Source organism: Scophthalmus maximus, chromosome 12, assembly GCF_022379125.1.
Source record: "Scophthalmus maximus strain ysfricsl-2021 chromosome 12, ASM2237912v1, whole genome shotgun sequence".
In the NCBI taxonomy this organism is placed as follows: Eukaryota; Metazoa; Chordata; class Actinopteri; order Pleuronectiformes; family Scophthalmidae; genus Scophthalmus; species Scophthalmus maximus.
Window position 1 is genome coordinate 6707124 of NC_061526.1, and position 26502 is coordinate 6733625.

The 26502-nt window shown below is 46.1% G+C and overlaps 1 protein-coding gene across 7 annotated transcripts; it reads right to left on the reverse strand.

Moving 5' to 3' along the window:
• Nucleotides 1-767: 767 nt before the first annotated feature.
• Nucleotides 768-26082, reverse strand: clcn3 (chloride channel 3). 7 transcript variants are annotated; one of them, XM_047336237.1, is made up of 16 exons: nt 25831-26082; nt 20666-20847; nt 12094-12254; nt 10902-11001; nt 10068-10255; nt 9203-9325; nt 8838-9044; nt 8653-8733; nt 8314-8566; nt 7600-7892; nt 7323-7509; nt 6105-6503; nt 5799-6015; nt 4708-4783; nt 4131-4174; nt 1731-1856 (listed from the first exon to the last, which is right to left on the reverse strand). In XM_047336237.1, the coding sequence occupies exons 2-15, from the start codon at nt 20826-20828 to the stop codon at nt 4160-4162; spliced, it is 2463 nt and encodes an 820-aa protein (XP_047192193.1). In that variant the 5' UTR covers nt 20829-20847; nt 25831-26082; the 3' UTR covers nt 1731-1856; nt 4131-4159. The 7 variants fall into 7 exon arrangements, with proteins under 7 accessions (XP_035462149.1, XP_047192194.1, XP_047192192.1 ...); XM_035606256.2 differs by lacking the exon at nt 4131-4174 and having other exon boundaries at nt 768-1856; XM_047336238.1 differs by lacking the exons at nt 4131-4174; nt 20666-20847 and having other exon boundaries at nt 768-1856.
• Between the last annotated feature and the right edge of the window lie 420 nt (nt 26083-26502).

Here is a 26502-nt window from a genome sequence, read left to right on the forward strand (position 1 = left end):
GGGGGGGGGGGTCAGCGGGAGCAGCAGGCGTTCCCTCTGAGCTTTCAGGACAAGAGACGGGTGCGAGGAGCCAGATGCAGCCAGACGTTTGGACGAGCGAGACTTCAGCACATCCTGCCGCGGCACAAAAGCAGCCAGATGCTTTCGTTTGATCTTTAAAAGGATGAGACGGAGAAAATCCTATTACTAAAACTACAAACGTAGCAAATCGTGTCCTTGACCTCAGAAACAGCAGCTGACAAAAAAGCCAAATCTGGAATAAAGGTCCACTTCCTCACAGATTCCAGAGCTTTTGACCAGGAAAGAGGTTCGTTTCAACTCTCCGCCCTCGTCGGAGCTTGTAATATTACCCTCTTTGTCCATGAGGTGCAGTGAAACGCAACTCCTATGTAACCTGCGGTGAGGGAAATCTGAAGTCATCAAGTGGACACGGCACACACTCAAAACGTCGCGAACCGAAAAGGAGGTCACGTTTCCTCCCTCGTGGACAAATATTGAGAAGAATGTGAGGTGGACTTTCAACGTGTGCTAAAGCAAGCGGTTATTCGTTTTTGTCACATGAAGTTCAACTCACACTCCAAGGGAAGACGCCCGGCTCTCGTTCAGAGGAGACGATGATATCGACCGAACGCTAACTGGAAAGCAAAACAAAAGGACAAGGAGTCGAGACGTGGAACTGTTGCTTCAAGTCATAGAAAGTTAATTGATTATAGATCAATAGTTTAAAAGTCGTAGCAAGAGTAAATACTGAGAGACGAAGAAAGGAATTTTGCTTTTTGTATTTTTATTCCTGTTACAAGAGTCCAGAACTCGACCCAACCTGGACAATGTTTCTCCCCCCGCCTCGCTTTGAATGAATGGACGGGACAAGCGCGCGCTTGTCCACACACACACACACACACACACACACACACACACACACACACACACACACACACACACACACACACACACACACACACACACACACACACACACACACACACACACACACACACACACAGTTCAAGCTGGCTCAGAAATGAAAACACTCACAAATACAGTAGCCATCTACCTCACACTCACACTCACGCTCATTAAAGCCTCATCTCAGCTACCACCTTAACCTGACTGGAATGTAGTGGACACATATTTTCACACACACTTAATTCACAGGTAAACAATTTATTTTTTCTGGAGGACGGACGGGTGAGGAGAGGATAGCGATTTTTTTTTAAGCCTGGAGGTTTGTTCAAGGTCGCTCATCGCGTCGTCCCCCCCCCCCAAATCGGCGGTTCATTCTGACCTCTGACCCCAGCCAGGCGTCGCCCCTCAGCAGAGACGGGGACAAGGGTGAGGCACACGACGAGGGCAACTGGGTGATCTGTTTACAGGTTAGGGAGTGTGTGGAGAGAGAGCATGCATGTTTGAGGTGACTGCAAGTGCAAGAGTGTGTGTTTTTTTTATGTGTGTGAGTGTAAAAAAGTGCATTCTTCGTGTGTGTGTGTGTGTGTGTGTGTGTGTGTGTTGTGTATGCGCACTTTCAATCTGTGACCTCCATGTGACCTCAGCAGCCGCAGCGATAACAAGTCTTTTTTCTCTTCTCTCATCATTGTCTTTCTGGTCAGTCACTGGGGGCCACGAGGTTCAGAGCTCAAAAAAACAAGAACAACAACAAAAACAAAAACAGGATGCAAATGTCAGAGGTCGCAGTCGTCCAGGAGACGCTGCTCCTCCTCCTCGTCTTCGCCGTCGTCGTTCACGAAGCCTCCCTGGAAGGAGCAGATCAGTTGAACATAATGGACTCGGGATCCAGGTTTGCCATTTGAGCCATGTGACGAAGGATGTCTTTTTTTGTGACGATACCAAGCAGCCGCCTGCAGAGGGGAGAGGAGGGGAAGAGGAGAAACAGTGAGGAGGAGCTGGTGGTTTGAAATGAGCGAGAGAGAAAACACAACCTCATGTTTTTGTTGGCAGACCGGAACAAATGGAGATGGGGGCGTGATCTTTAATTTTGATTTGTGTTTTTACTGGATACAAGTTAGTGAATCGAGGTCTGGGCGCCAACAAAAACACGAGTCCCTGAGGAAGCCAGAGAGAGAGAGAGAGAGAGAGAGAGAGAGAGAGAGAGAGAGAGAGAGAGAGAGAGAGAGAGAGAGAGAGAGATGACAGCAGGTCGGAAACGGCACCCAACGACCAGGGTGTCTTGTAATTGGGTTTTTAAACAAATGTTATCAGTCCACAAAAAGAGAATCTGGAGAGAGAAAGGGGAAAAAACAACTGGACCCCTACGAGGAAGACGAGGAATCCTGGAGAGGACGTGATGAGAAGTTAGAAGAGGAGGAGGAGACGTGACGCTGTCACAGGAGTCGGTTTCCAGGACATAAAGACATTTTGTCTTTCAACTTAATACACAGGGGCTGTTTTGTCAGCATCGATTGGTTCATCAATTCATCTATCGACAGGAAAATATTTGGCATACGTTTTAATAACCGATGTGAATTTGTTTCACGTACGAAATTAAAGGGAAAAAAACCCAACTAACTTATTGACAGCGTAAGACCAGCAGAGGGCGCTGTGACTCGAGGGACGGAGCCGCTTCCTCCTCTTCTCCTTCATGTTTTGAAGAACACAAACTAAGTCTGGGTCTGATCCAGGAGCACGTCTCAGACGCCGCTTTGATACGTCACAAATGTTCTGGTTCTCGTGAACGTAGCCTGACGTTGGCTGAAGAGACGCCTGTGAAGACTTTTTTTAAAACAACAGCTGAAAGCAGCGAGAAGAGGAAGGAGGCGTCCAGCTGCTAGAGAGCTACGAGAGTCGAGAGCAGAGCTGGGTCCAAACGGTTACGTCTTTAAAAACCGTCGGTTGGCGCAGAGATGAGTGGAAACAGGTTCTGAGGGAGAGGAGTTGAGCAGACACCTCTGGGGGGGGGGGGGTGGGGGGGAGATTAGAGCTACAGCTACTGAGCAGCAGCAGGAGGACGCATGAAAACAGCGGTGAGACGGATCGGACTCGGGTTCCCCAAGAACTGCCGACCGTCTGGCTCGTTTTTCTGACGAGTCGAACCAACGCAGTCACTTGGGACACCGGGGTGCGGCTCAGCGGGCGCCAGGAGATGAAGGGGTCAGGGGAGCTTGAAGGCGGCGTTTCCCCGCGAGTCAGCGGCGTCCGGTCCAGTTTAACGTTGAATTAGTTCTCTAGCCTCTTTAAATGTCAACGACTGTACACCTACATTTAAAACCAGTTTCCCAATACAAACTTAACCTTTGACAGTTTAAAGTTGCGAAGGTACAACGTACGATAAAACGTCTTTCTCGTCATTTCCTACGGCCAATTGCTTTGCTCTAATAACCTCCCTGTCTCCAGTGGAACATGAGCCCTCGACTCCGAAGAGAACCGTCGTCTTTTCCAACACCTTTTCTGCTAAAGTGAAGGTTCGGAGGTTGGTTCAACTTGAAAACTTTTTCCAGAAGCAGTTTTCTTCCCCCCGGGCCAGAGACGCCTTAGAGCCTATGTCTTGTATTTCCTAGCAACACTTCCCATCGCAACATCAGCAACGGCGGACAAGGTCCTTTGTCATAGCCCTATTCTCCTTTTTCAGTTTGTTTATTATCTTATCAAGTCCCGTCGTGTCCTGCCGTCACCCTCTCTTGTCGCAGGTGCTCGAACGCAGACGTTGCCCTTGAAGCTCCCTCTGGCTCATCCCGGACCTTGGTTCTCAATCTTGTCTGCAGACAACAGGTTGCAAAAAATGGCAGTCACAGCAAAGTTTTGGTTTGTCTTGTCGGTCACGATAATCCCGCCCTGCGAAGGTTTTCCTGACCCCAGAACCAGTTCCTTGGCTGTTGTAACACAAAGATACATAAATCTCTTCTCACTCTTTTGAAACTGGACACGACACCGCCGGCTCGGAGGAAACACCGACAGGTGAAATCAGGGGGGTTAGTAGCTACTTCGTCGAGGTCACGTCATCTCACCACATCACTACTGATCAACACAACAGCGTCACGCCGCCACTACACAACCAGGGGGGGAAACAAGGGGGATGAATCGGGATCACTACACATCCACTACAGTCCACCCCCCCTTTCAAAATATCACAAACAACGGTGGTCCGCTCTCCCAAGAGCAGGCTAGTAGCTACTCGCCAAAGTGGTTGTTACGGCGACGGGGGGGATCACATGCCGTCAGTCTGTGGAGACCCCCAGGGGGCCGAGAGTGGGAGGGGTTTAAAAAAAAAAAGAGGAAAAAGCAAGTCGTTAATGAAAACATAACCGAGCACGAGTGAATATTTTCATAATGTTGTGAAGACAGGAAGATGAGGGGAAACAAACAACAGGCATCGAGACAAACTACTGTATATCTATTACTGGACTAACGTGTGATTGGTTAAACACAGTATTTAATCAGAGCGCTTCTACCGGAAGACAAATAAAGTTAGGGTTTAAGTTATTATAGAGGAGAAAATTAAGAACATAAAAACATCTTCTGAAGCTGCTAGCATGACGCGGCCACAGTAAGGGTCGTCAGTACAGATCTACAGTAGAGCACTTTTCTACCCAACCCACGAACAACAAGAGGAAAGGAAGAGGAGTGGGAGGGCTTTTCAAACGTTCAGCCAGGAACTGTCACCAGCCTTTCACACCAGGCGGAGCCTAAGAGACAGGTGTGAGAGTGGAGGAGGGGTCACATGTGGGGGGCGAAAAAGGGGGTGGGGCTAGTCACCAGGGGCTCCGTGTGCTGCTTGAGCTCCTCCAGATGCTCTAATATATTCTTCTTTGTGATGATGCCCAACACAATCCTGAAACACACACTCGTCGTTCGGTCAACCGCCCAAACAACAGAGAGAATAAAACAGAGTAACTCAAAATTACAACATTCAAATCAACACAAAGACGTAACACATGTCAAATGAATAGTATTTACGGAAACAAAGGTGTAAATCATATCAAATGAAGTGGAACAAAAACATGAAAAAGATGAGTCAATGTGTCTGGTGATCTTTTTTAATTTTTTTTACCTGAAATCTGATCAAGTAATCTTCGGCGCAGGCTGAGCTTAAAGACACATTCATGACGTGTTTTTGTAACGTCTGTATAATAAACTTATATATGTTTTATAATAAGCTCATCAACCTGAATTCAAGTTGATCCCACAAACCCTGTTCTGCTGTAGAATTGAGTGGGAACCAACTGGTCTAAAGCCACTGAAGGAATAGAGAGTGTGTAAAGTAAAGAGTGACGAACAAACTTTTTAAAAATCTTTTCATTATTGGTTGTCATTCGGAAGAATATGGAACAACACAAGCCTTGTCCTTCAAGGTGTAAAATTAAAAAGTTGAACAAAAAGATGTAAATTAAAACCATAAAGTGCTGCAAAGCTCAACACAATCTATCCTGCAATTCCTATGTCACACCAGCAGATGGCTGCATGACAAACCAGAGTCTGTAAAAATAAAATGCTATGGGACAATCTGACAGAGGACAAAATTTGTCAATTCCACAAAATGTTAAAAATAAAAACTAACAATGCGTGACACTATTCAAGCTTTACGAATACTTTCCCCGACTATATCCTCCCGGCACGGTACCAGTTACGTGGTTGTGGTTAGTTTCCGCAGCTCAGTCTACAGAAGAGACCGTCTGCCATGGCTCTTTAAGGAGGGATGAAGACCAGGCCATGCAGATTAAAGGGTAGATCATGCAAAACCAGACAATTGTGTACATGTGTTTGTGGCGATGTTTTGCCGACCTCGGGACGGATTAGGCGACGACACAGAGAGAAGGACGGAGGAGACGCCTTTGCCTCCTGCTTACCCGTTGTGAGTGACGAGGCACTGGCGCAGCCCGAGCTTTCGGAAGATGTCCACCACGATCTCCATGGGCGTGTGGTCGGTGACGGTGAAGGGGCTCATGTCCAGGATGGAGCGCAGCTTGAGGGGCCGGGGGCTGTCGGCCGGCAGGGTGGGCGCGTGCTGCGTGAAGTACACCCTGGAGTTCAGCATGATGCCTTCCTGCTTGCGACGGGCGTTTTCTGACGGAGCAAGAAGAGACGCATTGAAAGACTGGACCTTTTGCAACTTCCCTTTTTTTTCTGAGCGCTAAGTGCTTGTGCAGCGTTACCAATGGCGATGGTGATGTCCCTTCGCAGGGCAAAGCCCACCAGCCTCTGTGACTCCTTGGACACTATCACGGGGAAACCGTTGTAACTGGTTTCGTTGATGACGCCCTGCAGCTCCTCCACCGTCAAGTCGTCCTGCGTCAGCACGGCCAGCGGCGGGTCGCTGCGCCGCGGCCTCATCACCTCCCGGGCCAGCGTGATGTGCGTGAACTCCTCCTTGGCGTCCAGGAAGGGGTAACCGTTCAGGCGAATGTGGGCCTCGTAGATCCCCTCGCGGCCGAACGCGTCGCCCACCCATTTGCTGGTCATGACGGCCGCCATTAGCGGGACGATGTACTCAAGCCCACCGGTCAACTCGAAGACGATGACGACCAGGGAGACAGTCATTCGGGTCACACCGCCTGCACGGGGAGGAGATGAAGAAAAACTTTGACTTTTATATTCAACAGAATAAACAAGAGGATATAAAACAAGCAGAGAGTCAGAAAAAGTCAAAGACCGGATGGAATGGTGCAACAGAAAGTACAAATATAAAAGGATATATAATATAATGTATAGGCGCAGTTTCATGGGAAAAAAAACAGTACCTTTTTATCAATATCACTTGATGCTATATTTTCTCTTGTTTATTGGATTGATGATATGCAATGATGATCAACTTACAAACAAAAACTTTTTTTATGGAAAGAATAAATTTATCTTTTGCAACAAATGTACAGGGACGGTGATATGGACAACATTAGAGCCCGTTTTAATATCAGCAAACATAAGCGCTGATACTGATACGTCTGACATATGTCAGTCTGTAGACAACAGCTACAGTCACGGTATATTAATATTATTATTTTACATCTAAATAGTGATAACATATATTAAGATTATATATGTTATGGGAAATTATTGGGGAAATGATTTATTTAAAAAATAATGTGGTTTGTTTTCAAACTAATCAAATGAATCCAATTGTAAAGGCAACTTTTTGTGAAATCAACAAACAACAACAACAAAAAAAATCAAGATAATTTATCAATTGAAAAAAAAATAAAATCAGTAAAGTTTATTGGTTTGCAACAACAAAATAAATGTCCTCACACAATCAGATATTAAACAGATAGGGGTATATATCTGTCTACTGTAAATCATCATATCATAAATCCTCACTACCATTTCTATCCGCACACCGTCGCTGTGAGCACTGCCGCATTCATCTGCTGACTCACCCAGACACGCCGCGGCCCCCACCATGGCATAGAGCCCCGGGGTGACGCAGTCGGCCCCCACCTCACACCACTCTCTGAACATGAACCAGTCGTGGTGGTAATAGGCCAGCTGCTCCACGGCGATGCCGACGATTCGCCCCGCGATTGCCCCGATGGCCATGCTGGGGATGAACAGTCCCGACGGCACCTGTGGGGAACGAGAGACGGGATAACCGGTTCTAGTTGCTGTGATGTACAAATGTAGGTAAAGAAAATCTGCCTTTCTAGGGAAAATCACCTTGAGTCCAAACGTGAAGATGGTCATGATGATTTTGAAGATGAGCGCCAGGCACAGCTGCCACATGGCGGCGTAGACGCCGGGCCCCGCCGGCCGGTTGGGGTTGTCGGTGAAGGCCTTGCTGCCGTTCATCTGGCTGCGGTACTGGCAGAGCTGCGACGACTCCAGCGGGCCGCAATCGGTGAACAGCTCCTTGATCAGCTCGCTGGTGTTCTGGCGCGTGTACGGGTTCGGGAAGGCGACCACGGCGGTGATGGCGGCCACAAGGATCACCTCCAACACCGGGTACTTTCCTGAATAGAGAGAGAGAGAGGCCAACAAGTCAGATTGTGGGAGTTGTCTCTTTAAAATCAGGAGCTACAGAGTCTGAAGAGGTTTTTAGAACTACGGAAAATGTCCCCAGACATTTACTTAAGTTCATATATGAAGAACCAAGCAGGAGATTGTCGGAAGTCGGACGCGTTCACACCAACAGGAACATGTTGGTGTGGTTTCTCTCTAAGAGAAATGTCTTGATTTTAATCCTGAATCCCTGAGTTGATTTGAACACGGATTAGACAAAAGTGCACACAAAAACACATTGGAGGAAAAATCTCAAATTTGCAAAAAGTTCAGTTTTTCTTCATACAAACCAAAATGTCAAACCAGCGTTTTCAGATCTGATGAATCTCTGACGGCTTAGTGTGCGGGACAGACTGAAATCAAGTCACTTGCCGAATCGCGTCGACTTGCGTCGCCGGCACCAGGCGATGTTGGCCCGGATGAAGAAGGCTCCCCACAGGCCCCCGAAGACCCCCAGCAGGATGAAGGGGATGAGCTCAAACAGGTACCACGGCGTGTGGTACTCTACGTAGAACAGCACCAGGCGGCTGTTGCCGAACGGGTTGATGGAGCGCAGGACGAAGGCCGCCACCAGGGCGGCGAAGAAGGAGCGCCACAGCGTCTTGAGAGGGAAGTAGTAGCTCACCTGGAGGAGAGAGAGAGAGAGATGATTAGGTGTGGAAAGATCCATCTATGAAGATTGATTTCTGGCTAGTTCACAAGTGACTGTACCTCCTCCAAGCTGAAGAGAACTCCTCCTATCGGGGCTCCAAAAGCCACAGACACGCCAGCCGCCGACGCAGCAGAGAGAACCTGAGAGGACGAAACAAACGCACCTTAAAAAAGGAAACAAATTTATCATCTCGTCTGTTGCCGTGACGTTCACCATCACCACCTCTCCTCTCTCGCTCGCTCACCTCTCGCTTCTTGGCCTCGTTCTTGCTGTACTTGGGGAAGAGGTAGGAGAAGATGTTCCCGCAGCAGCAGGCCACGTGGACCAGGGGCCCCTCTTTCCCCAGGCTGAGGCCGGACGCCACCGCCAGCACCAGCGTGATGGTCTTGATCATCAGCGTCCACTTGCCCAGGTAGCCCCGGATGATGAACCCGCTCAGGATGGTTTTGATCTGCCGGGGGGGCATTTATGTCACGGAGAGTCGGAGGCAACTGCAGCAATTTATACACTTTTTAGTTTAGATTCTTAAGTCTCTGGTTGCTGGAGTTCCCCACAATAACTTCTGTGCATAGAAAAGGGTTGAAAAAGAACGAGCTGGACTTTCCTCACCTCAGGGATTCCGGAGCCGCAGGCGTAGGGAGCGAACACCTTCACCAGACAGACGGCCAGGAAGGCGAAGGACAGGGCCCAGTAGATGTACATGAAGTAGTTCATGATGTACGAGCCGGGTCCCTGCAGAGCGGCGAGAAAGAGGGGGGAAGTCGTTTATTCGTGGTAGACGATCACTGGGAACTTGTTTCTTTCTCCATCCACCACCTTTCTTTTAAAACTATGAGGCTCCTCCTCCTTTTGTAACTGTAACTTCAGCTGCATTCAGGTGATGTGGGGCCACCGTCTCAAAACAACAACCATATTTGACCCACTACTGATGCTGGTTTACCCACACGACACCAAATGGAAATTTTAGGATCTTTGAAAGTCAAGATTACAAGGATTTATTTTTTCTGCTGAACCACCAGACAGATATTTCTTTAGAAAAGATCATAATAAAGTTTTTATTCATATGTAACAATCTTAAGTACAAGCACATAATGCAAATGACGCTGTGGGCTGTACAGCAGATGGAAGGTTAAAGGTTAAATACATAAAACATTTAATGAAGGTTTTTAACGGGACACAAAGTGTAGGACCCAGGGGTTTAGCACCTAATTCTGGGCGCTATACATAAGCAGTCTACGTCAGCTATGATGCTGATTCATTTATGATACTGTATGTTCTAATGGTAACTAGCTAACTAACGCCTACTGTATTCAGCTAGTAAAAGTTACAACTAGCTGTCGTACTAGCTTGCTCCTACTACGGGAGCAAATCAGAAAACAGGGAGGCTTCCACCTAAAATCAACAGAAAAACCAATGTTGCCGCGGTGACCAACGGACGGGGCCGCCCGTCGCGTTGGCCTGTGTTTCGTCTAACCTCGGCCTGCCCCAGTATTAGCTCAGCCCAGCTCTTCCACTGAGGACACTTGTCCCGCTCAGCGAAGGTGGTCTCATTGGACGTCCAGCAGCACTGCTCGTGGTTGAACCACATGGCGCTCAGACACACGCCCTCCTTCAGGTCGTTCAGCCAATCAGCAGCAATGTCAATAAGGCCAGCCAAAGCACCTGGCAGGAGGAGGGGAGGGGGGGCACAGAAGTGAAGGCAGTGGGGGGAGGAGAGAGATAGTAGAGAAAAAGAGAAAAAAGGGGAAAGGTGTTTGTTGAAAGCTTAGCTACCGGATTTCTAGAGCGTGTCACCAAAGAAATTCATGGACGCCTACAGTCACGCTCGCTCAATATTTACCTACTGTTCAAGAATGCAAGGTGGAAGGTTTTCGTAACCAAATCCCGACAGGGATGTTACTCTATACGAAGGAAGGCAGACGCTTCTCAGAATAAACATGACTATACACTAAAATAAAAAAATCTGTTAAGCAAATGAAATCCGAATAATTTTTTCCAAATAAAAGCTACGATTTAAGGAGCGTTCCTTCGAACGCAGACACATAATTGCAGCTTTACTTTGACTGGTTGGTCCTCACGTGGTCGTACAAAGGCGGATTGGTTTTTATTTGGTACAATAATAAAAGTAATTTGTGGATTCCAGCTGCGTGTGGTGAAGAAGGCGTTACGAGAAGTTGAGTAAATGACAAACAAGAAGAGACCAAGAGGAAGACGGAGCGTGAGCTGCCTGAGGCGAAGCATGTGAGAGTCACCAGCAGAGGAGACCAACAGAGCTTGGTGTGTGTGCAGCAATCGTGAATGGGGTTACCTGAGGCCAAGCCGGTGAGTGTCACCACCAGCCACCCAGACCAGGCGTCGTACAGGCTCTTTGTGAACTCCCATGCCGACTCCTTTTTCTTACTGTTGATCTGAAAACACGCGGGGGGAGAGAGAACGCATATTACAGGAAATAAATGATAAGCAAGAATATATTTAGTATAAGTACTGGCGGCGATGCGAGTGGGTCAAAGGTTTATAACTACAAACGAAAGAAGTTATTCAGTAATATGCCCTCGAGGCAGGATCTTTAAAACTGCTTCTTCAATAAAACGTTGTTTGAAGACGTTTCTCCTGTGAGAGATCACAGATCACGCTATGGAAATGATATGTGAGAATTTGAACATTATTTGAATGCCGTGTCGAGAGTTCTCAGCAGCAGGATGGTGGCACTAAAAACAGTCCCGGGAAACGGGGCAGGATCACTGAGTCAATATTTGGATAAAAGTTTTTTTTTTTAACAGCGAGGTGAATCGGTGACGGGGAGACGACGAGGAGCCTGAAATCCATCACATCAGATTCAGTACAATGACAAGGTAAAAAAAATATGAACTTGAAGAATCTTAGACAGCGTTTGCCTGAATTAATCATTTTAAAACAATATAAAATGGCAGATATCTGGTATAAAATTATTTGGCCTTGGATTTTATGTTGATAAAGGTTTTTTATTTCTGTAGGCAAGTCCGTCTATTTTTATCCACTGTTAAGCCATCGAGGCTAAAACTGCTGACCATTACTACTCAGTTCTCTCTGTGTGTGTGTGTGTGTGTGTGTGTGTGTGTGTGTGTGTGTGTGTGTGTGTGTGTGTGTGTGTGTGTGTGTGTGTGTGTGTGTGTGTGTGTGTGTGTGTGTGTGTGTGTGTGTGTGTGTGTGTGTGTGTGTGTGTGTGTGTGTGTGTGTGTGTGTGTGTGTGTGTGTTCCAAATAGGCTGTTGCGGGAAATGTATAACACTTCCTGTGCAGCAGAAGATTGAGAGAGTTTCATGAAGTAGGACACAGACAAAAACATCTTGAGTGTCAGTCATTTGAACGCCGTGTTACAAAAAACATTAAAGAAAACCAACTGAATGCTCGCAAGAGTGTTTAAGTCTTGTCTGGCAGGTGCTTTAATGGTTTATTTCATCAGGACAAAACGGGTATAAACCCCTCAGCCTTTGGACGTGGTCTGAAGCCGCCCTCCCTCACCTTCCTGTGTCGCTCGCGGTCCTTGCACTTCTCCCGCACCCAGTCGATGGTGTGGAAGTCGTCGTAGGTGCCCACACCTGGGATGGGCTCCTCTAGGAAGTCCAGCAGGTGAGTGGAGCTGCTGGCGACTCCGCCCCCGTTAGACATGACGTAGTTAGACCCTGAGCAGGAAGACACGGACAGAGAGCCTTTGATTAAAAAAAAACACACGTAGTAGGCGTTTGCCTCAGAAACCAAACTATTAAAACTGGGAGTCTCTGCAACATGGATCCGCAAGAAACAAACGCATCAAAATATTGTACAGTGTTAAATAACAAAAGACAGTCTTGTGGATCCAAAGACAATCCATCCCCACACTGCAGAGCTCACCACACAGTCGCCACAGAGCCTCGACGAGCGCGTGTCTAACACATCCGGAGCAAAGATGGAAAATAAAATTCGGAGGTTGGTTGAGCTGCACGACAACCGCCGAATCATTTGGATGAGCAAACTGTGCCGCAGCACCTGGAGGAAATCTTTTAACCCCGAGTCTACGCAAACACTCACACACCTACACCTGCCCATGTGGAGGAGGAAGCCACTCGTTGGCACTTTGACAGGGCAGGTTTTTTAAAATTTCATTTTAGAGATAAACTCCGGATGTGCTGTTCACATATGAAGAATGAAGAATGGGCTCACTCAGACATTTTCCCCAAATTCTACCAAGGACCAAGTGCTTTCTGAAATACAACCCGGAAAATTTCAGTCTGAAAGCAGTCTGTGGGTGGCAGGATTGTCAACCACCAACGTGGCCTTAAATTCTCTTTTTGCACCAAATCAGACCCAACATACCCAACTCAGACACATGGCGTTTTGATTCTATTGAAAAACCTTGAACTGATGCCCTCGCTTTATCTGTGGCTTTTCCTCGGAGCCGTAACTTGGATGAATGTCTGGCAGTGTCATTAGCGCCGGTCTGATATTATCAACGTACTGCAGGACGATATGATGGACTGAAGGGCCAACAACCATACACGGTTAGTCCACTAATGACTTCGACATGACCACGGTTAGTCACGGCACATATTAAAGATTGAATAAAGAACAAAAATACAAAGCAAACCTTATCCAATGCCCTTTTAAACTGTAAGTGGATCAGCAGCACAGTGACTTTTGCGGAGTTATAAATGTTATAATTACGTCTGATCAGTTCTCAATGGAGGCACAGATTCAATATGAGAAGGGCCAGAAAAACACACAAAGTCACGCTCATCTGCACAAACACACAGAGGTGAAGCAGCCAGGTCGGTTCCTCTGGAAAACCATCACAAAATATACACGGCCGTCGATCGGCTTTATCGGTACACTTAAAAAAACGTTGTTGGGATAAATTGGAGTGAATCCATCCTCCGACGGTTGATAAACTTCCAGAAAAGCTGCGGAGCCAAAGCTTCCTACTTGGGACGACACAAATATGTGCGACGTCTTCATCTGCGACACAAAGGAAGGACTGTGTGGAACAGTTAAAAAGGCGTCTGTGGGTGTTTTCTAAAGGAACACAAGGGGAAATGTCCTTTATTGGTCCAAATTGAAATAAAAACTTGTTTCTTCCGTCTGTGTAAGATCAGCAATTTCAGATCAATATTATTCTATTTAAACATGGGTATGAATGCTGAGTGGTCCCCCTCGCAATGGGGAAGGATCCTTCAAAAATATTCCTGGATCCAGATCCGAATGATTCCGAGACCCATCTTTAAAAATAAAAAAAAAAATCATGCAAATTCGTCCATAAACTCTTCTGAGGAATCCTGCTAACACAACAAACAAGCAACCAACCAATCACATACAGTAACCTCCTGTCTGTGCTGCCAGAGCAAAGTACAGTATGTATACAGCCTCACAAATATCGTCAACAACCTTTACAGTAATTCAATATATTCAACTTAATTGTGGTACTGGGAGTGAAAGTGAAATGGCAGTTAGGGAATCTGAAGATTCTACAACATGAATTAACGTCATATGTAGGTAATGATTTGAACCGATAGATTTCAAGCTGCACTGAATTCCAAATATTTCCCTGAACTTTTCCTGAGAGGCTGTTATGTGAGAACGCAAATGTCACCCAAAAATGTTGCTCTGGACAAAATTCCAGAACTTCCAGCACCCAAGTAATATTTCCAGAAAAATTACAGAAGATCATCCCTCGCCTGAGTGATGCGGAAAAACACAGTTTTTTATATAAAGGACGGCAAACCCCATGAACTCATGTATGAGCGCAGCTTATGTAGTAAATGAGCTACGACGACACAAAGTTCTCAATTCAAAAAAAGGAGAAGCTGCTTTGCAAAGCATTTGTGCACTGGCAAAGATTTTCTTTCCCCCAACGGCCGAGAGACATGCGCAGAGGATGAAGAAAGGCCCCACATTACGAATGTGGGCCATGACGGACGGAGTCTTTGGAAAGTGCAGCTTATTAGCTCCCATCACTCCCTTTGATGTGCGAGGAGACGTGGGAGAGGAGAAATAAGCCGAAAGCCTCGGGTGGGAGTTTCTGTGAGGGGCGGAGACAGCACGGACGAGTGCAGATTTCATCGTACTCATCGTCTCCGGTGAGGGGAGAGGAAACAGGAAAGAGCCAGCTGTTGTTGTTGTTGTTGTTGTTGTCGTCGTGGACTCTGAAGAAGTAAGAGTGCGAGGTTTGACAGGAAAGACCCAACACTTTCCTTCTCCATTTTGGTTTCAGAGTGACGGCTGCAGACTGGACTGTTGGGGGGGGTGTGTGTGTCAAGGGGGAGGGGGGGACGGTGATGACTCAGTCGCCCTCAATGACAGTAGCAGACTGATAAAGAGCTCTGGCCTTTTCAAACGGCTGAAAGAGAGCAGTCGTTCTGGTGGGTGGCGATGCTCAACAGCGGCTTTCCGATATGCCGCTGAAGTCTGGACATTTTCATCTTCCAGAAAGAAAGCAAGAGGATGCCAGCGAGGAGAAATGAGGCGGCACTACTGGCAGCCATCAGCCGAGGCAGGAGAGCAGAGCGGCGGTGACGCCACGGAAAACTGAAACCGAGGGGGGGATTGTATGCAAACAAGTGGCCGGCGTCACACTGCAACGGTTCAGCAGGCGCACGGACAAAAGACACGCGCACACATAAAAATGAGGCTCTGGCTTTCTTTCCCCGGTGTATTGGTACAGTGACGCTGCAGTTCTGTTCAGCCTGAGAGCAAGGAGCCTCGTCACTGCTGACTAACTAACACCGCTTCTCTAAGTGAACAGCGTAGTGGCCTTCCTGCGTCACAGCGAGGTGGGATATGACCTGTCGGCCAACTGCTTGTTCAGAGAAGATAAAATCCTAAGAAAAAGGCCCCTGTGCATTCCTTTGACTAAGGCCTCCTCTCTACTACCGCTGAGTAAATCTGATCAAGGAGGTTTAGGAGGGCAGCTGCCTGCCTGGGACACCGCGGGTCAGCGGGGCCGGAGTAGGGGTTAGTCTGCTCGGCCGCGTCATGTGACCGGCGCCACCACCTCCACCCTGACCATTCTGGAGGAACCCCCTGCAAGTCACAAGATAAAAGTCTGAAAACCCTGACGACTCAAAGACCAGTTTTACACAACTGTCCCGTGTCCCATGCTGGTATTGAAAGTTTAGACAAGGCAACGGTGTTTCAGGGTAAATGAGACAGAAACCGGAGTAGATGGAAACAAAAACAGCAATAGAGAGGGATGGACGTGTGAGAAAATGTGATTGTCTAGAACTGCAGAAGAAACTGTTCAACAGCTGTGAGGTGCATTGTGCTGAAGACGAGGAAGAAGGGCCGTTAGCTGCTGCCACTATTTTACAAAAGTGGCAGCAGCGGATGTGTCCAAAAAAACTCACTAGGGGCCTTTTGTCTCTGGTCGCTCAACCGTAAGAAAATCTAACGACGCCTGAAGGCACCGACTGTGAGGGAAAAACTCCCAGAGGGGCCGCACGGGGAAAAACAAGGACAGAGAAGCATCACGGTGCAAACAAGTCAACTCTGTTGCTGTTATCTGAGTGCAGGACGCTTCACCCTGCAGACCCGTGTGTGTGTGCGTGCGTGCGTGCACGAGGGGATGTGGCCAACAGGTGTCCTCACACCGCGGGAACACTGTAGCTCTGTGATGATTCCATATTACGTGGCAGTGGCGGTCACAGCCACAGTGTTTGTGGGGACATTAAAATGGATGCTCCAGTACCGTCTCTCTGGTCACTGCTGCAAGGCCCAAACACGAGCCTTCACACTTTCATCAGCCCTTTTCTTTATCTCTCCATCTCTGGCTGATGTGCACACACACACACAGACACTGCTGGTCAATCATCGACAGGGAGGTGAAGGCTCAAATGAGCCGCACCGCGACCGGTTTTGCTTCCACACGACACGCAGCCTCGTCATGAGCAATGGCAGCTCCTAATCTCATACTGGCTCTCCGGTTTCCACGGCTCGCCGGCAACAAAACGTGCCCCCCCCCCCGGTGTCTACTGCTTCGTGCACTCACTGTACAAGAAGGCGGCGGACAGCCTCCGTCATCCAAGAGGGAATCGGAAGGGAAGGGAAGCGGGATTGTGTGGCGTACCTCTTTTAGGGATCTCCTGCAGGGGGATGGTGTCCCCTCCCCCGTCGTAGGGCAAATAGGGGTCGGCCGCCGCGTCCTCCTCCTCCATGTTGAAAGCAGAGACGAGGCTACGCTGAGCTAAGGCTTCACTACGCACTGCTCGCTGCGAGTGTGTGTGTGTCGGCTGCCGCTGCCATGTTCACCGGAGGAAGACAAGTGAGGCTGTGTGAGAGAGTGTGTGTGCGCGAGCGGAAGAATGTGAGTGCACAGTCCTCTCCCTCCCTCCTTCCCCTTTCTCGCTCTCTCCACTGCAGCAGCTGACAGCTAGAGCTGATGATGTCATCACACACACAAACACACAGAGAGAGCGCGAGATAATAGCAGGCCGGTCAGCCCGTCCTGCTCAGTTGCTAGGCGAGATCAGTGAGCCCTGCCTGTAATGGGAGAGACCATGTGCCGGGTCACAGGGGTGTGTGTGCGTGCGTAAACCTTAACCTACACCTGAAGAATAAGGTGTGTTCAGTGACAATAAGAGTGACGTCAAAGCAATGAACCCGTCCCTCAACCGAGGTCAACGCTTATTCACCCAACTACAAACATTGAGCAACGTCAAGGACGACAGTCGGTTCACACTAATAAACCGAGGGCCTCGGTCAGAACCGAAGACGCCTCCTGATCGTTCCTTTACCACCAACGGGGAAGTGGGTCTTGAACCGGTTCGGTTCAGGGTCAATTCAACTTTGGTGCTGTCCAGCAAACCGGCTTGAGTTCAAACCATTAGAAAACAACGACATCCAGTTACGTTGCGGACAGGATACTGAGCCAGACTACACACACACTATTTGCCGAACTTCGCCTTTGGAAATGTCACCTCGGACCATGGAAACGTCATTTTCTGACATTTTACAGATAATGAACAAACTTTTCTGTCAATGGCTGAAAAAAAACAACAAGTAGTTGCAGGTAAGTGCCAAACACTGGATCAGTGTGAAGGCCAATACTGGAATATTAGAAGAAAAAAAAAAAAAAGATATCAGCCAGAAGTAACCAATGAATATTAAATATAGAATGACAGTCCCTCAGTCACGAAGGGGCACTGACATTGCCAATAGAAAAATCTTACTGTACTGTATGTAAGGGCTGAGTTCATTTAGTAAAATAATTTACTAGAGCGCAGGTACAGTATCAGAGTGATGAACGTGTAACGGCAGAAACGGATAATTGAAGAAAAGTAGTTGCAGCACCAAACTATAACGGATAAACATTTAACGGCAGTACTTTGCTCGTTCAACTCGAGTTAAAAGAAAGGAAGCTTGGTAACTATACAGACAAGAAATAAATATATACCTACCTATACCTATAGTTTTTTGCTAATCTTTGTTATTTATGGTTATCTTTTTTTAATAAATCCAACTGCAAACTGCTGCCAACAACAGCAGTAAGAGGCAAAGAGAAAATGAAAAATTAAAGCAAAAGTGTCTCTAATGTCAGAAGCGGTTGCTCAATCCTCCTCTCTCGCTTTCACTGCGCAGAGAGGCTGTGAGGCCACAACATGCGCGATATCATCTGGTCGTCTCGGATCATACAAAAGAGATAATGAAAGACAGATTTTGCGGACGACTAAGTGGAAAAATACGCCCGTGCTTTCCGTCCGTAAGGTAAAGTCGCACGCTCACTGGATTGGTGGTGTTTTGTCAACTTGGTATAATTATGTGTTATTATATGAAAAAATGAATCACGTCCTCGCTCGCCGTTCCCAGGCTCAAACAATGGGATGCTGACATTTCACACGCTGTTAATTAGCTATGAATATATATGTATCTTTTTTAACAGCCCGTCTTAACAGCCCCCCTTACCTTTCGGCAGGGTGCCTGTTGCTAGGCAATGGCACAGGTGATGTCAGCCATAGCTTGTTCTCAACAAGTCCCGTCAGGACATGGAGACAGGAAAAAAAAAAAAAAGGAAAAATCAAGACTAATCCAGTGAGAAAGAAAACCAGACTAAATCCGCTTCGGCTTGAAGAACCCAAGTTTTCTCCCGAGAACTTCTGTATTTCTTTCTCTTCGGAGGCGGGAAAAAAAAAAAAAAGTTTCAGCAAATATCTCCATGCGGCTGTGCGGTGAGCTCAACACTGCAGCAGCAGACTCGGCCGAGAGAGAGGGAGGGAGGGGCTTCTCTGTGACCACCCCTCACCATTACGTAAAAATAGCCCAGGGAGGCAGAGACACACACACACACACACTTTCATTCAGAGCTCTCCTGAAACACTAGGTCACACCCGGCAGCCAAACGGGTTCGAGGGAACGTCAAATCAAGACGGACGAGACCGGGAGGCTGAGCCCAGATGCGGAGTAAATTACAATATGGTTCAAAATATAAATTAGACAAAAGTACTTTTCTTCAAGGGTTAGAATAGTGCGTATGTGTTCAACAAAGCTCTCTTGTGTATTTGTAGGATGAATGACAGTATAAGTGTTTGTAAGGTCAGGGTTACTCTGCTTTCACTGTCTGCGATCGACTGCCCACAGGTCCAGTTTCAGGGCAAAAGCATAGGAGGCACTGACAATGTAAGGCAATCCCTCTTTCACAAACGTACAGTAAACGCAAAAACAGTACATTTAGCTTTAGGTGATGACGCATTATGATTACAAGAAGAACACGCGTCGTCTATTGTTACTACTACCTCTGCCCGACAGGAACATCCACGTGAAGCGGCAAGCAGCAGGAGGTGCAACGCACAAAAGGTGACGGGAACACAAGAGGGAGAGAAACCACGAGGTGAACGTCAGGACGCAGGGACACCAAAGACGTGATTAGGTCAAGATGGTGGTTATAAAAAAATTAAAAAATAAAACAGGACGAAAAAACAAATTGTAGATTAAACATAATTTAACAAAATAATAAAAAAATTATGAGTCCTGAGGGAGCTTAACAGATGGTCATAAAGCAATGTATTCATTTATGTTTAATCTATGCTAATAATATTAAATCAGTTAATTCATTAGTAAATCTAATTCCAAATGGATTTGCTGTATACGTAATTTCAACAGCGCATCTTTGTTTTATTTAGCTGGTCCTCCATTTATTTTTTAAATCTATTTCAGGAATAATAAAAATATTTAATTGGAGTTATTGATTCACTGAGGAAATTCATTAACTAATAAAGACTAAACTCAGATTATTCATTCATACATACTGTCATGCTAAAAACTACTCATTGATCCTTACAAGAGCCAATGTAGTTATTATTAGGACAAAGAAATGTAATTGAGGTTTGATATTTTACAGGTTAAATTACTTAAAATATATAAATTAATTCATATCTTTTTTGCATCGTTTAGTCTGTAAATCAAAAGTTTTTCATATTGGCAACATAAACGCTGATACAAATGTCGGTGAAAGATTTGATCAGCCAAATTAATAAAACGTTTCGAGCACTTATCATAACTCAAACTTCTATATTCATGTGACCTACGGGTGACTCAGAGGGAGATGTGGTCGAAAGATCTGTCAGTGGACTTTCAATATTTTTATATTTTCCATATGCTCATGAGCAGGTCAGTCATAAGTAATAATAATATCTGTTATTGGTTTATAAACATTTGTCAGGCTCAGTCGGTCTTAACGAGAGCAGAGCGACCATCTTGAAGAAATGCTGGGGGGAGCAGGTGAGCGAGGGGTCCGACAGGTCGGCGTGCGGAGCAGCAGACGGGTGTGGGTGATGAAGGAGACGGGGCGGGTGGCAGAGCGACTGCGTCACAGGGGCCGACAGCACAGACAGAAGCACACACTTGATGATGCGTCTTGACAGCGGCAAGAGCGAGGGGATTCCCAGACCAGAGCTCCGGACAGCGGGGGGGGGGGGTTCTGGATGAGAGGGGATGCGGCGACACAAAGCTCAAGGCATGATGGTGAAAGCTTGATGAGACCTTCAAGGAACGATCTGACTGGAGGGTGAGGGCTGGGGATTCATCGGAGCCAAGGGAGATCCAGATATCACACTGCTATGAGGTGAGGTACCTGGGGAGGCAGCATCGCCATCCAGCAGGTTGTCGTCCTCGGTGGTGTGGAAGTCCATGATGGCGCCGGCCCCATCCAGCAGCTCCTCGTCGCTGCTGGCGCTGGCAATGCTGTTGTAGCTGTTCCTGCTGTAGCCCCTGTGGTACAGCTGCTCCGACTCCATTTAGCAACACGCCGGTGCCCTGGATGATAAGAAGGGGAAGTGGTGGAGAGACACACACACACACACACAGCGTTGTGAGGAGGCTACAGATTATAATCTAACAGTGAAGAAAAGCTATCAGGTACATGGAATGATCGGGTGGGTTGGTCAACGTGCACAGCGAGGACAGACGGACACCATGAGGCCACGATTGATAAGATTATAGTCGTACAAACATTAGTCCAGCAAATATCTACTTAGTTATTAGATCACCAGAGAAGCGCCAGAGCTCCTGCTCACCGTTTAGCACAAACAACCCAGAGCTTGTGACCCAAACTTGAAACGGACCAAAAAAAGTAAGTGAACGTTGTCAACAAAGTCCTCACAAAGTCAGAGGATTCGACCTTTTTCCATCTTTATCACGTGTGGAGATGACAAAAATAAATGATAAAGACAAATGTAATATGGCTGTGAAAATGAATCATGGCTCTTTGTGGTATTAATGAAATTAATGTCCAGTCAGATGATGTAAATCCACTGGGTTTGTAGTTTAATTCCTGAGTTTGTCTGCAATTTTGGAAAAGCACTTTTCATTCACACAGAATAAAATCTCTAAATCAAACATCCCGGATCATACACTCAACTAGTTTTCTTCCTTCAGACAAAGCCACTTTGATCAGTTTCGATTCCAGATATTTGTCAGTGATATTACGAAATGACCGACTCAAATGGGCGAGCGGGGCGTTTGTAAACCGAGGGATTAATAATGACACGTGGAACGGCCGTCCTTACCCTACAGGGATGATTATGATCACAAATGCTGCCGGACCAAACGAGAGCAGAGCAGCCGATTATCACTCGCTCTCTAACCACGCCCCCTTGTGGTACACCTGGAAACTACACCAGAATCGGTTACAGTAAAATCGTGACTGGCACCGACGGATTTGACCCCGAATAACCCCCCCGCCCCCAATACTGAGCTGAGCACGACGACAGTCCAGTGATGCATGAAAACTATGGATAACCTGGAGATCTTCACTAATCCCGTGTCTGATAGGTGACACTCCACGTTCCTCGGTGACAAAAGACCAGGGCATAATAGATTTCTACGCTCCTTCCATAAGAAACATGGGAGGATTCGATTCATTACCATTTTAAGTTTCGGATACAGCGTGATTGACAGTTAGTACTGTCCAATCTTCTGGGAGAAAAACTTGTAAAAATGCTCAGCGTAGAGCCAGAAGTACAAATTCTACATATCCGAAATATTATAATCTTGTTATATTTATATAAAAGTGGCTTCTAGGTCTTTTAAACTTCAGATGTTTTGCTGCAGTGAAAGTCACTCACCACTAATAAGGTTTGACACATGGTTAGGACGAGAAAAAAAAAAAAAGAGCACCAACAGTGAAATGGAATTGGGTATAATGCTAACCGGCACAAACTTTATAATGTGAGGCAAAGAGGAAAGAGAAACTTCCCCCCCCCGCCGCCGCCAACAATCGCACCGATTCACCGAGAGCCAGGAGATTCCCTCTGAGCTATATCGAATCAGCGAGGCCAGGAAATTCAATTCAGCCTCGTCGGCGGAGTCAACGTCGAGGTGAGGGAGCGTCTGGGTGAGCTCATGTGATGCAACCCCGATTTCACCTCTGACATTTTTAAACAATCCTGCTCAATCACACACAAAATCTCTTTTTTTCTGGATTCAAATGAAGCTTGTGATCATTTTGATTAAAGAGAACAGCAGGAGTGCTGAGTCACGCAGCACACATTGGAGAGAGACTAGAAAATGCATGTTAATAAAGGTTTGTAATTATCTTTTTCAGACCGAGTCTGTCAACAACGGCCCGTTTTAATGAGACTCGTCGTCTCTCGTACCATTTGATGACACTTGCTAGCTGCAATCATGACACACTGCAGTAAACTTGTTCATGCTCCCCCCTTGTGGGGCAACAGAAATGGAGACGGCAGAGTATGCCTCGAGTTTTTCTCATCATTTAGGAGTTTCTGCCCAGCAACTGAGATTTAAATTTTTTGCCGTTTGAGGACGTGGATAATCTGAGGCGATGTGGGAGAGGCGGGGGACTGTGTGTGTGTGTGTGTGTGTGTGTGTGTGTGTGTGTGTGTGTGTGTGTGTGTGTGTGTGTGTGTGTGTGTGTGTGTGTGTGTGTGTGTGTGTGTGTGTGTGTGTGTGTGTGTGTTAACAGATGATGGAACAAAACGTTGCACAGTGATGTTACGCAACTAGTTGCGCCGCACAGAGCCTTATCTTCCTCCAGCTGGTCACCATGGAGGTGTTGCCCAGGCGACAGTTACTGGGACGTACAATTCTGCGTTTCACCCTCCCTTTTGACCGACACCACCTCCTCCTCCCATAGATGGGGCAATTATAAATTGACACGCGCTTCAAAAAAGGTCAATATATGGATCGCTTTGTCACAAAACCTCCACTGTGCAGCAGCGACGACACAACAGGGAGCGTTCACTCCTCACATTGACAACACAAACAATGTCCCACAAGTTACACTGACAAACTTCACAATCATGTAGTGATGCCAGGTGGAGAAAATAATACACATAGCTTTTCATTAAGTTAACAAATCATTTTCAGTTTGTAATATGTGATAGAAAGTAAAACTCATTCATTGGTGAATTTACCCTCTTGGTATCAATAAAGTTTCATGCTACATTTTTTGCTATTACTTTTATTTGAAAACTCAACCATGAAAGTATCGAATGGCTTACCATCAATCGACCCGTTGAATAAATTAATATTTCATTTAATTAAAAGATCAGAAAGCAGTCCGTAAAAATAATAACTGACCATTTTGGATCATAACCAAAATACAGTACATAATTTACAAATAAGATGAGTTTGCTTGTCCCAGTGTCTAATTATTATGAAAGGATCAAAAACAAAACTTCTCAACATAAGATATTATTTCGATAAACTACATGATAAATCCAGTAATCTCGAAAAGTAACAGGTTTGATGCTTAATACCTTTGTGTGCCGGTTTGAGTCTTATAAATCTGTGCCGGATGCACATCATGTAAAATGATGACATCGGTGAACATCTGCAGCCATCTCACAGGGAGGTTTACGGGTCTACTTTCCAAAATGAGCTGAAAAAAATGAATAATACATGTCCTACGGGCTGCAGAGAAAATTAGCCATTCAAGACATCCTTCAGTGTGTGTGTTCAGTCTGGGAGTATTATTTTATTTGGGTGACAGCTCTGGATCCTACAATAAAACAGAAAATAATCCAGTTTAATTAAAATCTACCTGACCAGTGATTCAGAATTTTTTCCCCATGTGGACATGTAAAGCCCAGGTATAAGGCGGTGAGAGCTAAAACAGTATTTTATCAAGACTCAAGAACACCCGTTATCTTTGTGCCATGTTGAGACCTTCTACATCCAGAAGAACAACATCAGACAAACTGTTGTTGACGGTGCAGACGGGGTCGCATGAGAAAACGGGACTGTCTAACGTCTGGATTGTGCTTCACACAGAGCGGAGGCAAATACCCCAGACGGACGTAACGCAATCAGGCCGATTACAACACAGCAAGGAGAGCAAATCAAATAAGGACGGCCTTCAGTTGCCTTTGGTTTGACCCGTCCTTAACCGCTGGATGGAAAAAGGATTAAAGAAAAACTGGCACAAAGTGGGATCCTGCTGGAACAGGACAGATGACTAATCATAATTCATCAATGTACAAAAGAATACCTGAGAAGAGCAGGGCAAAGATTAACTTTAGTTTAGGTTTAACTAAAGCTTGGTCTTGGTAACTGGGGCTGTGTCACGTGGAATAAGACAAATATTAATGTAGATACAGTGTAACACGATCAGGGTCACCGCTGCTGGTGCTGAAAGGATTCATAACTGGTTCATCGGTTCATCACGACATTCAAACAAGCAGAACAAAAACCCAAACAAAGACGCATGTGCTCATTCTTGCAAACGTTTGACTAATGTAGCTGCTTTTATCTAGTTTTTTTTTTAAATAATCAATGCAGATTTGACAGTTCTCACATTTCATACACCGCACAATAAATTGAGCAGCAGATTCCTCACTAATGGAAATTGGTCATCAGCCGCGACATCGGTATCAACGGCAACTACGTTTAAAGATAAGGGGGGAAAAAAAAAAATCACAATCATTTGTGTAGTTGATGTCAACAGACTTGCACAATGATGGGACGTCAACTGTCATTCGAAAAAAATGTCGTCGAGACAACTATATATTCAGGTTATACGTTTGATTCAATACTACAAAAACCATGAAACCAGAAAAATGTTGGAGCTTCAACAAATTATTTAAATGAGCTATAAATGCATACAGTAAATACAAGTAAACCAAATTGCCTTTGGGATTGATACAGTTGTATTGTAATATTGTATATTAAATGATCAAATGTATAAAGAATTTATTTTACATTTATTGTATTTGTATTTTTTTTTAATGGTGGAATAAAGCCCACATTACAACTGTATGTATTTCCGGTTAGCTTTGGTGCAAACGAGTTAACTTGGTTAGCCGATGATTATTTATGAAGATTAAAAAATAAAAATGTAATTGAGGCACACAAGCTAATGGCGGGTCCCGTCTGAAGTAGCCGCAGCCGGTGGCTGCTAGCTAGCTTAGCTTAGCTTCTCTTGGGTTAGCTTAGCTTTCTCTTGGGTTAGCCTAGCCTTCCCTTGGGTTAGCCTAGCCTTCCCTTGGGTTAGCCTAGCTTCTCTTGGGTTAGCCTAGCCTTCTCTTGGGTTAGCCTAGCTTCTCTTGGGTTAGCTTAGCCTTCCCTTGGGTTAGCTTAGCTTCTCCACAGCAGGAGAGGAGGTCGTGGATTTAGCCCACAGTTTGACAGCGACAGGAGGGATGCGTGGCCTCGGCTGGTGAACCACACACGTGTATATTCCTCCAGGACACGGCGAGACGTGTTGACAGACATGTAGAATATTTTTTAAAAAGAATAAATAAATAATAATAAAAAGCAGCAGAGGCAGCGTCCTACCTTCCCGATGCCTCGTATCCAGCCCGGGCGATACAACTCATCCTGGTTCCGGAGTTGAAATGAGGGAGGACTTTTTCTTTTTTGAGTTTTTCTACAACGCGAGTGGCGTTGGTGATGTTCTCCTCCTCGTCGCCCTCATCCTCATCGTCGTCGTCGTCATGGTGTTTTCTGTTTTCAGTCCCATTCCTCTCATTCCCGTGTCAGACACGGACACTTCCGGTTTCCCATCGCAGCGGCAGCGGCGGTGGTGGCCCCCCCTTCTCCTCCTCCTCCTCCTGTGTGATCATAGATTCACTATTTAGTGTGACAGTAAATCAGGCAGGGTGGAAAAAACATCTCATCAATTATCAATCAGTCAGTCACTCACTGCAATCAAACAGCGGGGATTAAAAGACAGGGGGGACTCCTCCGAGCGACTGTGGTGCTAAAACGAGAGGTGGATTAATCAATTAGTCAAACCGTTTCCATGATAGAATAATCATTATAGACATTTGGAAGTACATGTTCTCTTCTTGCCAGACTGCTGTTTACAAAAGGTCATGAATAAACTTTGGTTTTCAGATCGACTGAACAGGTGGTCAATTAATCAAAGAAAAATATATACTCATAACCAGACAACAATACCAACAGAAGTAGTAATAGTAAGACAAAGTAGAACAAACTAAAACAGTA